This window comes from Battus philenor, unplaced genomic scaffold, assembly GCF_028537555.1.
Source record: "Battus philenor isolate CCGP_79_NKW_IND1 unplaced genomic scaffold, ilBatPhil1.0.hap1 SCAF_8, whole genome shotgun sequence".
In the NCBI taxonomy this organism is placed as follows: Eukaryota; Metazoa; Arthropoda; class Insecta; order Lepidoptera; family Papilionidae; genus Battus; species Battus philenor.
Genome location: NW_027181748.1, coordinates 11130674 through 11142546, shown reverse-complemented (window position 1 = coordinate 11142546; position 11873 = coordinate 11130674). Strand labels below are relative to the sequence as shown.

At 32.3% G+C, this 11873-nt stretch overlaps 1 protein-coding gene across 1 annotated transcript; it reads right to left on the bottom strand.

Moving 5' to 3' along the window:
* Window positions 1-1185: 1185 nt before the first annotated feature.
* On the bottom strand, window positions 1186-11664 carry LOC137931754 (uncharacterized). Its single transcript, XM_068775248.1, has 5 exons — window positions 11649-11664; window positions 4576-4808; window positions 3608-3711; window positions 2617-2732; window positions 1186-2474 (listed from the first exon to the last, which is right to left on the bottom strand). Exons 2-5 carry the CDS (start codon window positions 4804-4806, stop codon window positions 1573-1575), a joined length of 1353 nt encoding a protein of 450 aa, XP_068631349.1. The 5' UTR covers window positions 4807-4808; window positions 11649-11664; the 3' UTR covers window positions 1186-1572.
* Between the last annotated feature and the right edge of the window lie 209 nt (window positions 11665-11873).

Genomic DNA, 11873 nt, shown 5'->3' with positions numbered 1-11873 from the left:
GTAAATTGTTTTCTTTTTCCTCTAATAATTAGTTCATAATGTTTTATGTTTATCTTCTGATGACACATACTTTTAAATGTGCAAATAGCAAGCCATATTGTCATTAAAAATACTCAAATTAATTTTCTTAATACGTAGTGTTTAGATTTAATAAAAACTCTTTGAAATCAACTACATAAGGTGGTAAGCTTTCATCAAATATACAAATATTTGATGAAAGCTTCACTTGGAAGATAATATTGATTGGTTACAAGAATAAAGGAAAAACGGTCAAAGCCGGACGATTTCCCTCACAGAAAAATCACAAGGTTGAAGTAATGCTAGATTGAATTACTTTCAAGTCGGTTGTTTCGCTTGCTGATTTAAACTGAATACATTTCATCATCTTTAGTTAATTAAATAATACTGTAATTGTAGATGTTAAATTGATAGAGGTTATATAAGAATAATATCACATGTTATTAATATTGTTTCCAAGTTTTTAGCTAAAATTTTATTCTTCTTTAAACAGATTTTTAACGAAAAGATAATGATATTTCAAAATTAAAGATACATTTATACTCACAATGAGTGGTGGTGTTAAGTGGGTAAGCTTTAAAGTTGCTTGTGTGAATTTATACAATATAAAACTCTTTTCTTATTACAATTGGTGATAAACTATATAAAAATTAACTGTTTCATGGTAGAAAGTTGCTTCGGTAACTTAGTACGTAGTATTTGAAAATTGGTTTTAATTTTCTGAGATCACCACAATTTTAATTAAGTATTAATTTGTTAGGCGGAGATGTCTGCCTCGATAGGAGTTTGAGAGTATACACAGGACGATATAAATTCAAAAGCTTTATTATTTTTTTGCTTTGCGGGATTTCGGCATTTTTTTAATCCAAGAATTATCAATACATATTCCGCAATATATAAATGTGGCACTGATGACCCGTCTAAAGAACATCATAAATTAGTAAATTTTTGTCAACAAAAATAACTAGATGGCAAAAGGATATAAAAAGGTTCCAATAATACACAAGATAACATCGATAAAAATTTTTATTGATAAAGGCGTCTGAAGTCGACGTTGCCTATTAAGCGTACATTTCTCCCGACACTTCCTTATAATCGTTTGCTAAATGATATATTTAATCATTATTAGTACAATGGATTACATGACACAGATTCATGGAACGAGACGAGGAAGGGACAGGGAAGGCGTGCGGGGGAATCGCCGGCCACAGCTCGGCATGGAAAACGCACGCCTATCGATTACGAATACTTACAATTTTACTATCTAACAATAAGTCAATATTATGATTGCTAATATCAAAAAATTTACAATGAAAATAGAATTTGCTCTAAAAATAATTCTGCGCAGACCAGGCGTCGGTCGCGGAGTCGGACGACCGGCGCGAGCTCGCTGTCTATCACATTGAAAGATTGATAAAGTAAGGTACACTGACCACATTTAAGACGACACGGGCGACGATTAGTCGCAGCGTGTTGATTACGCTCATGTAGAGAGCAATCTGTACTTGACGACTAAATTATAATTTATAAGACTTTAAAATGCACTGTATGTGCCTACACGAAAAGGTCTTTTAATGACGAGCATATCGAGGCGTCACAACCTTCCGATGCATCCTCGTCATCTGGCCTGTTGCTACCCCAACGTCCGCCCTCTGCGAGCGCTGCCTGTCTGCTCGTGCTTGGAGTTTCTAATGATTTAATCCGTTTCTCGGCTGCTTTTTTAGCTTCTTTTTCCATTTTTTTATTAACTTTTGGCGTTGTTATGCCCGAAGTTGAAGGTACAGGCTCCGCAGCGCTACTTCTTCTTAGAAACACTTCAATAGCACTACCTAGAGCGCTGGCGTCCACTACAGAACCACTCGGTTTATCCCAAATAACAGCGGCGGCATCCCCAGGAGCTTGTTTTGAGTCTGGTGCGAACGTAACTTTTGGTTTCTTTGGTTCGTTCTCTTTTTTCTTCGTTGCTAAAGTCTGATGACGTTGAGTAAACCATGTAGTGCCCGATTCTGTAGACTTTTCACGGAGGGTAGAGGCATCGAAGCTGCTGGAACGCATATCAGCGAGGCGTCTGGTTCTTTCAGGTTTTCCGCAACGATCGATCTCCGTAGCAGAAGATGTGAGTGCGTTGAGCATTAAACGGAGGTCTGTATCAGTACAAACCACTCCAGCGCCGGTGCGTGGTGGGATGGGAGGAGGTGGTGGCATCTCCGAAGCACGGCGTCGCGCTGGTATCGGAGGAAGCGGTGCACCAACGAAATCTGAATGACGACGACCACGATTTGTGTATCTAATGGAACCGCTAATGGGAGATCTTTCGTCAAGCGGTTGCACTTCGCACACTCTTTCATTGGATGTGTTCCAAAGACGCATCCGAACTTTACGAGCTTGTACGATATCGTCCATGATATCAAGCTGCAAGTTGTGAGAACTTCCAAATGTGTCAATAGCTGGCGGACCTGCACCAAGAACAACTTTTTGGGAAAAGACGATAAAGATTTTCACAGCAATAAATAAATTTTATGTCATAATTATAAAAAAAATTATTGAAAAATATAATAATAATTATAATAATTAAAAAAATATTGAATAAGTACTTACATTTTTTAGCTCCAGAATCTCTACGGCGACTGAGTGCCGGAAAGGCAGCGATTGACTCTCGCCGTCCGCGCCCGAATAGTGCTTGAGGCACGCGCGAAATTGTGACAACGGAATGTCTGCAAACAAATTAATTATATTAAAATATTTGATTTTACTTTGCAATATTAAAATGCTTTTGCGGCTATGTTATAATTTTAGTTATTAAACTAGACAAAACGTTTTTGTAAAGGTTCCAGAATTTTAATTTATAATGAAAGCTTAACAATAGTTTAGTATTAGATACGAATGGTCGTCTCACGTGACGTACTTTTTGAAATCACAAAGCTGCGAGTTATTGCGATGCTACGAATATTTTTTTAGTTCAACCTTGGGTACTTTGAGACCGTCAGAGTATTTCACTTACCTATGAACCTGATCAAGTCGCTTTATGGTATAAAAATTAAAAATTCTAATATCTGAAGGGAAGTGTTAAGCCCTATCTTACTCTGCATACACTCTACTTATTTTCATTCATATTCGGCGAATGACATACTTATTGACTTATAGTTGATTCTAACACCTGTTCGAAAGGTAATTGCTTCAGACCTGAGACATACAGACGAAAGTAACTCAACGTGACAACATATTTTTAAAAAATAAAATAAAATTACAAATTTAATAAACATTGAAAGCGTTAGCTCAGAGACGTGATGTTAAATTTTGGCGATGGAAGCTTTCTGAACATTATATAATACTCTTTAGTAAAAGAGTATATATTGCCAATAGAAAGATTTACTAATTCTACATTGAGTTAAGTATTACAAATAAAAAAAATGTTTTTTGCTTCTGGTATTCATAATGTATACCACACTAGTGTTGTTGTGAAAATCGGTAATATTTTTGTCGAAAATTTTATAACTCCTTTTCGAGCACTTTGGCGATCATAGGAAGAGGTCTATGTCTATGCTAGTGGACGTCTAATGTCTGATATGATGATGATTAACTGAAATACCTTCTCCCTCCCGGCTGTGGCGGTGCTTGGCTCAGTGTAGCCAGAAATGCAGCTTCTCGGGCTTCTCGAACGGCTCCTTCTCCACGTTCCGACAAGCGTCTTACCTGTTGTGAACAATTTAAATGTTCAAGCAAATTTATAAATGGTACGAATGTTGTCTGGAAGAAATCGTCACTTGCGATAAGACCGCCCTTTGTTTTTTATTGTTTGCTGATATCATCTGATTTCTTTTTATGTGCTATTACATAACAAGAACAATAAAGAGTAAATAAAGTTAGTAGTAAGGTTATTAACGTTAGTGTTATATTAATGTACAAGATAGAGTTAAGAATGAGGAGATTCGAAGACGGCCGTAAATAATCGACAGCTCAGCGGATTGATAAGTTGAAGTGGGATTGGGCACGTCACGTAGCGCACAGAGCAGGTGGCCGTTGGTGTCTTAAGATTTTGGAGAAGAAACCACAGACCGGCAAACGCAGCGGTTGACAATCACCAACAAGGTGGGCAGACGACCTTGTTAAGGTCGTCATGGATGCTCGATACAGGCCGCTTCCAACCAGATCTTTATATTTCCACCATTGGACGTTCTGCGGTTGCACTGATGGCACATTATTAAAAAAAATTTAAATATGCCTTTCGTTATTATCTATATCATTTTTTAAATTCATATGCATTCCGCGTATATGCAAACTAAACATAAAATAATTTTATTTAATAGTTGTTTATGATAAAATTGTTTTTAATAACTTAATGACAATTTTTTACGTGTAACGTACATATTTTTTGCTCCAATGTTGGTTGTTTAAATTATTATTAACATATTTTAAATAAAAAATTCATTAGAATTTTATTTAAATTACATAAAATTCTGTTGAAATTACAGATATCAATGGCTTTTATAGTTCGGGCAAGAATGAAAATTTAAACTAAAAACAAAAAACGTTATAAGTCTGTATTGTTTTACTAACTTGACTAGCCGTTGGACCGGATGTACATGACGGTGTCGGCAAGGAATGTTTTCGAGTTTCCCGCCAGGGTGACAGATGATAGGGATCTGGAGGAGACTCCTGATCCACGGAGAGGTCACGGGCAGGCGCCAGCGAACGTGACGATGATTCTGCATCTTCCACTCCACTTTCCTCAACCACGATTAGTGGTTCGCCTACACCGACTATCGCCATCGACCCACGCCGCATCATGGCTATTTAAAAAAAACAAAAAGATATAGTTTTTACACATTTTTATTATATTTATTTGTTATAATGTTTAAATTTTTTCTTGAAAGGTTAACATTTTGATTAAAAATTGTGATGAAAGAATATAAAACAATTAACGTAAGTGTAACAGATATATCATGGCGATCTTTGGGAGAGGTCTGTGCTTTGCAATTGGCTGGCATGACGTTGACAACAGAAAATAAATGAAACCTAAATGTTTGCGGCGCTAATTTAAACGAATATTTTTTTTATAGTCAGTTCGTCAAAGTGACCGCTGTCTATTATTTTATTTCATATACCCCAGGGATGTCTTATTAAACTTTAGAACCATATAAAGGTTAAAACAAGACCGCGGCGGCCAATTTATGTCATCTCTCCCGTAGTAGAGACGTATTAGAAGTAATGTGACGTTGCTCTATTCCCTGGGGACAATGTCTTTCGGTTTCAGTCAGGAAAGTTTTGCAGTTCAGACATTAATAAATTGGATATGTTTCGTTCCATAAGATATAACGAATATATCTGGAACATCTACAGGGTGATCTATTGTGGGTATAAAAGCTTTAAAGGGTTTAATGTATAGCTCATTTATCAACCAAAAGCTTTGAAACTTTAATAATCCCATTACCTTGTTTATAGTGATCACTCTGAAATAAGTTACATTATTTATTTCTATTGAAAGCGACAGGCCAATTACTTTTAACAGAACAAAGTCTACAGGGACATGTAGTAAACAATAACATATTTTGAAATGTAGTAATTCAAATTTCAAAAACTTGTTTTCTGTATTTTCTAATTCTTTTCAAATTTTAATATTTTTTCTTTATGAGAAAATAAGTTTTTAGCGCTTTAAAATTTTTACACCAATCATCAGTGTTCCTGTATAATGCACTTAAATATATTTACATCCTTTTTTCATGAACAAAACTTCTATATATTTAAGTACTTGTCCTTCCATAAGAATTATACTCTAGATAATATATATTATTTATTGAGACGAATAATAAAAAATAAATGGCCTCGATTATCTATGTGCAAGTTTGTTATGATAAGTTATTAAAATTCCTTCCTAAATTAATTCGTTTCTACCCGTATATCATCTATAGCGTCAACGGCACTGGCCCTGAACAAAGTACGAATTTGTTAGCGTGAATTATCTTTCAAATAGTTGTATCTAGTGTAATAGAGTGCGGTGTTTATTGTTTTAGCTTCAATCACTAAATATATTCGCGGCTATGTACTATCGAAACTATTTATTGCGCAGTTACTCATCGGCCGTTTGGCCATGCGAGATGTGTAACTCCCACTGAAATTCTGTATTGATCAATTTTGTTAAAATAATTTAAATTATCACAACAAAATGAAACTACATAAGATAATTGGTCTATTTTAAGGATTTTTTTTTTAATTTTATTTACGTCCTGGAAAATCTTTCAACATTTTTAAGGATGTTGAGGAAGTAGAATCAACGTGTGACCTGAATAAATAAAATTCAAAAATACAAAGTAAGTTTTTAATTTTATTTTTTTTTAATTTTTTATTTAAGATTCAAATGTAAGCTAAATGAAGAGGACAAACAGGTACTAGTTAAGCAATAACTTATAAGAAAAATCATTAAAAAAGAAACCTAAAAAACTAATTCGATCCGCAGTGGAAGGTCATTGCCGATTAATGATAGAGACACGTTTTTCTGCGAAGTCACCTGAAGAGCGGGAGACAGTGAAACATAGAAATGTCTTAAAAGAAATGACATGTCGATTGGACAATGGTAACTGCACAGATTGATAAGAAAAATGAAGATTCGATACAATATCTTTACTTTATGCTCTCTTGAATTTAATATTTTCCGAATCTTACCTTTGTTAATGGAGAGACATAATAATATCACGCCAGTGCCCTTTTGTCTTACCGCTTTCACTTTGTAAATTTGATTTTTTGATAATTTATTTAATAACAAGACAAGTCACACTTTTAAGTATTTTTTTTTGAAAAAGTTGTTTGGTAATGGTTATTTTACATGAATTTTTTACTAAGAGATAATTATATGATTAATAGGTGTTGAAATGAAAATTTTGTCAAGATATTAATCGGAGTAATTGCGAAGTTAAATGTTTATTATTATGTTTACGTTAATTATTAAAAAATAGAAGTGTTACATATTTCTTTTTAGATTTGTAAATAATTATTATGTATTATAATACATATATGGATAGAGAATAGGGAGATTTTTTATTATAATAAAGAATAAAGTTAAAAAAAACAGGACTATAAATGAATGTTTGATGAAATATCTGGTATGTAATACTAAAGAGAGTAGGAAAGAAAATGTGCGAATTTGGCTAAATATTGGTCCTTTTCTTACTTAGGGTGGACTTTCGCAATGTAACGCCTGATTCCATTAAATATGAAAGAAAATATAAAATTTGAATTATTCTGTAAATCAGTTCAAAGCATTTCTTCGGTTATTATAATAAAACAATCGTGATATCTGTATCTTATTTTTATGGCTACGTGCGAACAAACAATTGTTCAACAGGTCTCCCGGCTGCGATCTGGTCAAGGCTGTTTTGGCACTGACCTATTTGGGTGACCCCGACCGCACCCCATTCCTGGTTAAACCCACCTGACAAGCTGTTAATAAATTGTGATTGGGTATAAATACTTTAATCATTCGTGTCTAACCATAAATTTATTTTGATGAAATACTTAAAAATGATGATTGTATTTGTTCATCATCAGAGATAAAATTAAAGGGATTATTTTCATTCATCGTATATACACGTTAAATTTGTGTCTAAAAATGTCATATGTATATACGGACACGTTCAGTATACGTGCAATTTATAAAATATGAAAGACTAAAAAAATGTAATTTAAAATTTAATAATCTTACTTTTTTTATTATTAATGTCGGTTATATATTAATGTTGTAGTGATTTTCTAGAATTCTCAAAGGAAAATTGAAGCGCAAAATACTCTTAATTTTATTAAAAATCATGAGTATTTTGAGTTGCTTTGATAGGGAAAAGGTTAATATTTAATTTACTTGGATATTTCGGTAGCTATTAAACATCTCGAAGTAAGAAATGAGATACATCCTCTGTATCAAGTGGAAAGTTCTGGCTTGCAATAAAATATTCCCGCAGGGCTTTTGCTACGTTTTCTATTTATATAGAATAAAGTTTATTCTATATAATTGAGCTGTGGTAACCTAGTGGTAGGGAACTGAAACTTGCGATTAAGAGCGCAGGATTGATTCCCGGGGTACAATCTTTAATAATTTACACTTTGTACATTAATAGAGGATAGACTGCGGCGTCTTCTGCGTACCATAATGACATACTGCGATAGCCAACCCGCCTGCCAAACTTGGCGATTATGGTATATCTTCTCATAGATATCGTTTCGACGATATGATTATCGAAATGACGATAACGACGAGAATAAAATTCACTCTAGGTACGAACCTTATTTAGTTTTCGGTATAATGTACATATTATATCTAGAACCAAATAAGGGCGAATAGAATATTATTATTGATATTAAACGTATTTTTTCACAGAACTTACTTCAATATGAAGTCAATTATTTAATTTTCTCCTATAAAAAAATTAAAATATATTTTGACACAACGTTTCACTCGCATCTGTCTTTATATATTCAAATCTTATGTTTTATTTATCTTTGAGTTAGTAATTTGAAAGCAAGCGCTGAAAACTTATATACCTATATCTATTTATTTACGTTTCATTAAATAGCACAGAGCAACAGCAATGCGTGTTAGAGTAATGGTATTTACTAATAATAATAGCTAAAACAAGACAAAGTATAATTTATAAAGACAATATATATAATATAGGAAGATAGATATCAAATTTTCTCAGTAATTTAAAATATATTATAGTATGGCAAAAGAAATTAAGATGGAGAAGTTTGTAATCTCAAGAACATAGAAATAGATATTTGAATCTGTGGTAGTTAATAATCCATTTTAAACATTGAATATTTTAATTTACCTAGACAATTATATTGTATTAGTGTATGAATTATTTATTTTAAATTATATCAAAAGCAATCTCCATCAAACAAACCTAATCAGATGTTATTTTAGGTTCTGTTGCCGTGAATAATCTTTTTATCTTTACATTTATTTCTGAGAAAGAGATTTAAATTCTATTGCTTAGAGGACTCTGACTATCCTAACATTTATGATATAACGTAGAGAAAGCACATTTAACAAAATTAATTTTATTGTAATTAATTATAACATGAATAAAATTTTATGAAATCAAATAATCAACAAAATTATTATTAAGGTAAACTTTCCTTTGATGATAATTAATGTATATTTTTATAAAAATGACTTAGCGTAAAAAAATATTGAAATCATCAAATGACACACGCAAAATACCTAATAATTAATTAATAATAAATTTTAATTCTACGATGTTGCGTTTTATTTAGTATACAAATAAATAACTTATCTCATAAATAAATAGCATAACGTCACGCAATATATGTTAATCAACTTTATCTAATAGTGTTAAGTGGCTTGTTAGAACTATACCGCAACCGAATTTAATGTCTATACGCACACATACGCTTAAATTATTCATTAAAATGTAACAAAAGAAAAAGTAAAGAGGATGTAAAACGTGTCGTTTGTGTTTTTAGAAATAATTTCAAAGGCTGTTAATTAACCAAGAGAGACTCTTCAGCAATCCCTCGTTGAGCAGTATTTTTCAATTGTCAAGAAGCGAACTGAACAGCAGAAGTGTTTTATGAAATTGTTCACTTTCAAAACAAAAATCATTGCTAATTTCTCACTTCCAATAATATTATTGCTATGTAGTTAGAGCTGATAACTTGTCTGATTTTATACTTGTAATTTCCATATGTCTCAGTAATTAGTGCATAACTATTTATTTTCACTTTTTACTTTATTTTAATAAATTTATGTTTCCCTAAAATAGATAAATAATAACGGTACCAACCACTAATATAATAGATAATTGTTAAAGTGTATTATTTAAATATTTCTTAACAAAACATGTATATATATATATATATATATATATATATATATATATATATTAGTTAACGTAAGCATACATGGTATATTCAGTTGATATAACTTAAGGTTTATTTTAATATTTTTTATTATATTCTGTGACTTTACATTTGTGATTCATTTTGTCCTAAGTTCAACAAAAAGGCTAGTGTACTTTCCTGAATAGCACTTATTTCATGAACAGTGTACAAAGAAGTTATAATGTTTTGGAAAGTCTTACAACTTCGAAAGGTTCTTGTAACTGTACGAAAATAGGTATTCGATCGGTGTCGATTTTATTATATTCACGTTAATTATTTTATTAAGGTTTGATTTTATTTTTATATTCACATTGTAACATAAAAATGGATGTTTTCCAGCTAGAAGAAGTCGGAATGGCTAAAGATATTATGTCATCATGCCGTCGGAAAACTTTTATTCCCGATCTCGTTTATAAAGTTGCTATCATATATATTTATGTATATATATATAAGTTGAAAAAGACCTCCACGATTGTATAATAATTTCGTTTGACTTTGTCCCTTTTATCAGTGCGCTCTCTGAACATATCAGTTGGATTTGCATTTACGACGCCTAAAAGCTTTTACGGGGGATTCTTTCAAGAACTCATTCAAAGTACTTTTAAATAAAAGGAAAGACGCAAAGAAATGAATTCTAACATAATTTAGTTTGAAGATTACAATAATTACCTATTTATATGTTCTTAAACATTGTCTTATTATTTTATGAAGAAAATGCTAAGAATATATGAAAAATTCGGAAACCAAAATATTTTAAATCGATAAAGGTACTGTTGTACAATGATTACAGAAATTCTATTCAACATTTTAATGTTTTATTTAATAAGATAAGTTTATGCCATTTAAAAGGTTATTTGACAATGTATTTTAATTATAAAAATATTGAAGAACGTCTTTATTTTAAAACAACAACCATAATATGTTTTATTTTGAGTTGACTTAGTCCACAAAGAAGTCATGAAAATAAAACTATTTTATGAAAATTTCACTCAATAAAATTAAAAAATGTAAGTGACTTAATTGTTGTTTTAAAATATGATAGTTTGATCAGTAAATTGTAATTGTTATGTCTAAAAATACAATATTTAAAAAATTGGATCTTAAAACTTTGGTAATAACTTTTGTTTCATCTATTGATATATAATATAGAATATCTAAGTGTAGTAAATCTATAAGTATATATAGAAATTTAAATTTTAAATCTTTGCCTTCTTTTAAAGGCTAAGTTATTTTTATTGCAAGTTTTCACATATTTAGACTTATCCGAAGAAGAGATGAAACTTTTCAACCACTTGTTGCATAAAATCTGAGCTCTCGAACAAAGAACACGTTGGGGAATCTTTGTTATTTCTATTAGGATTCTTTAGCACAAATGCGGATTGTAATAACTAGTAAAAGCGCGTAATTGTAATAAAAGCGTAGGTATTGATTAACATCGATATTTCGACAACTTTGTGTAAAACTACTAACAAATCTATTTCTAATTACAAACATGCGACAGAATCACTATGAAACACTGATGTAAACAGTGGATAATTATTGCGAAATTGTTTCAATTATTTATAAATATTTATTTGAAGGTTAAATGTACATGCATCGCGCAATTAGTATCCACCTGGAGGTCACGGAGCCTGTGGTGGTCGGTTGGGGGGATAGGGGTTGGGTGAGGGTAAAATGAGGGGGTCAGGGGGGATAGAGGATTGGATTGCATGCGTGTTTGTAAGTGTAACGCGTACCGGCGGGTGCGTGAAATGTTGCGCAGCGCGACGTGCGCTCGGCTCGGCGGTCGAAGAGCCACTGGGCCTATAGGGCGGGCACGCAGCCTCTCCCGGACTGCCGCCCGCCCAATCTCATGCTTTCACTCCGCACAAAGTTCCCGATGCACCTATTCTTGCCAGGGCTACGGCGCCGTTTTAATTTCAACATAATACTTGTTTCAACATCTTATTTGCGTGGTTGGT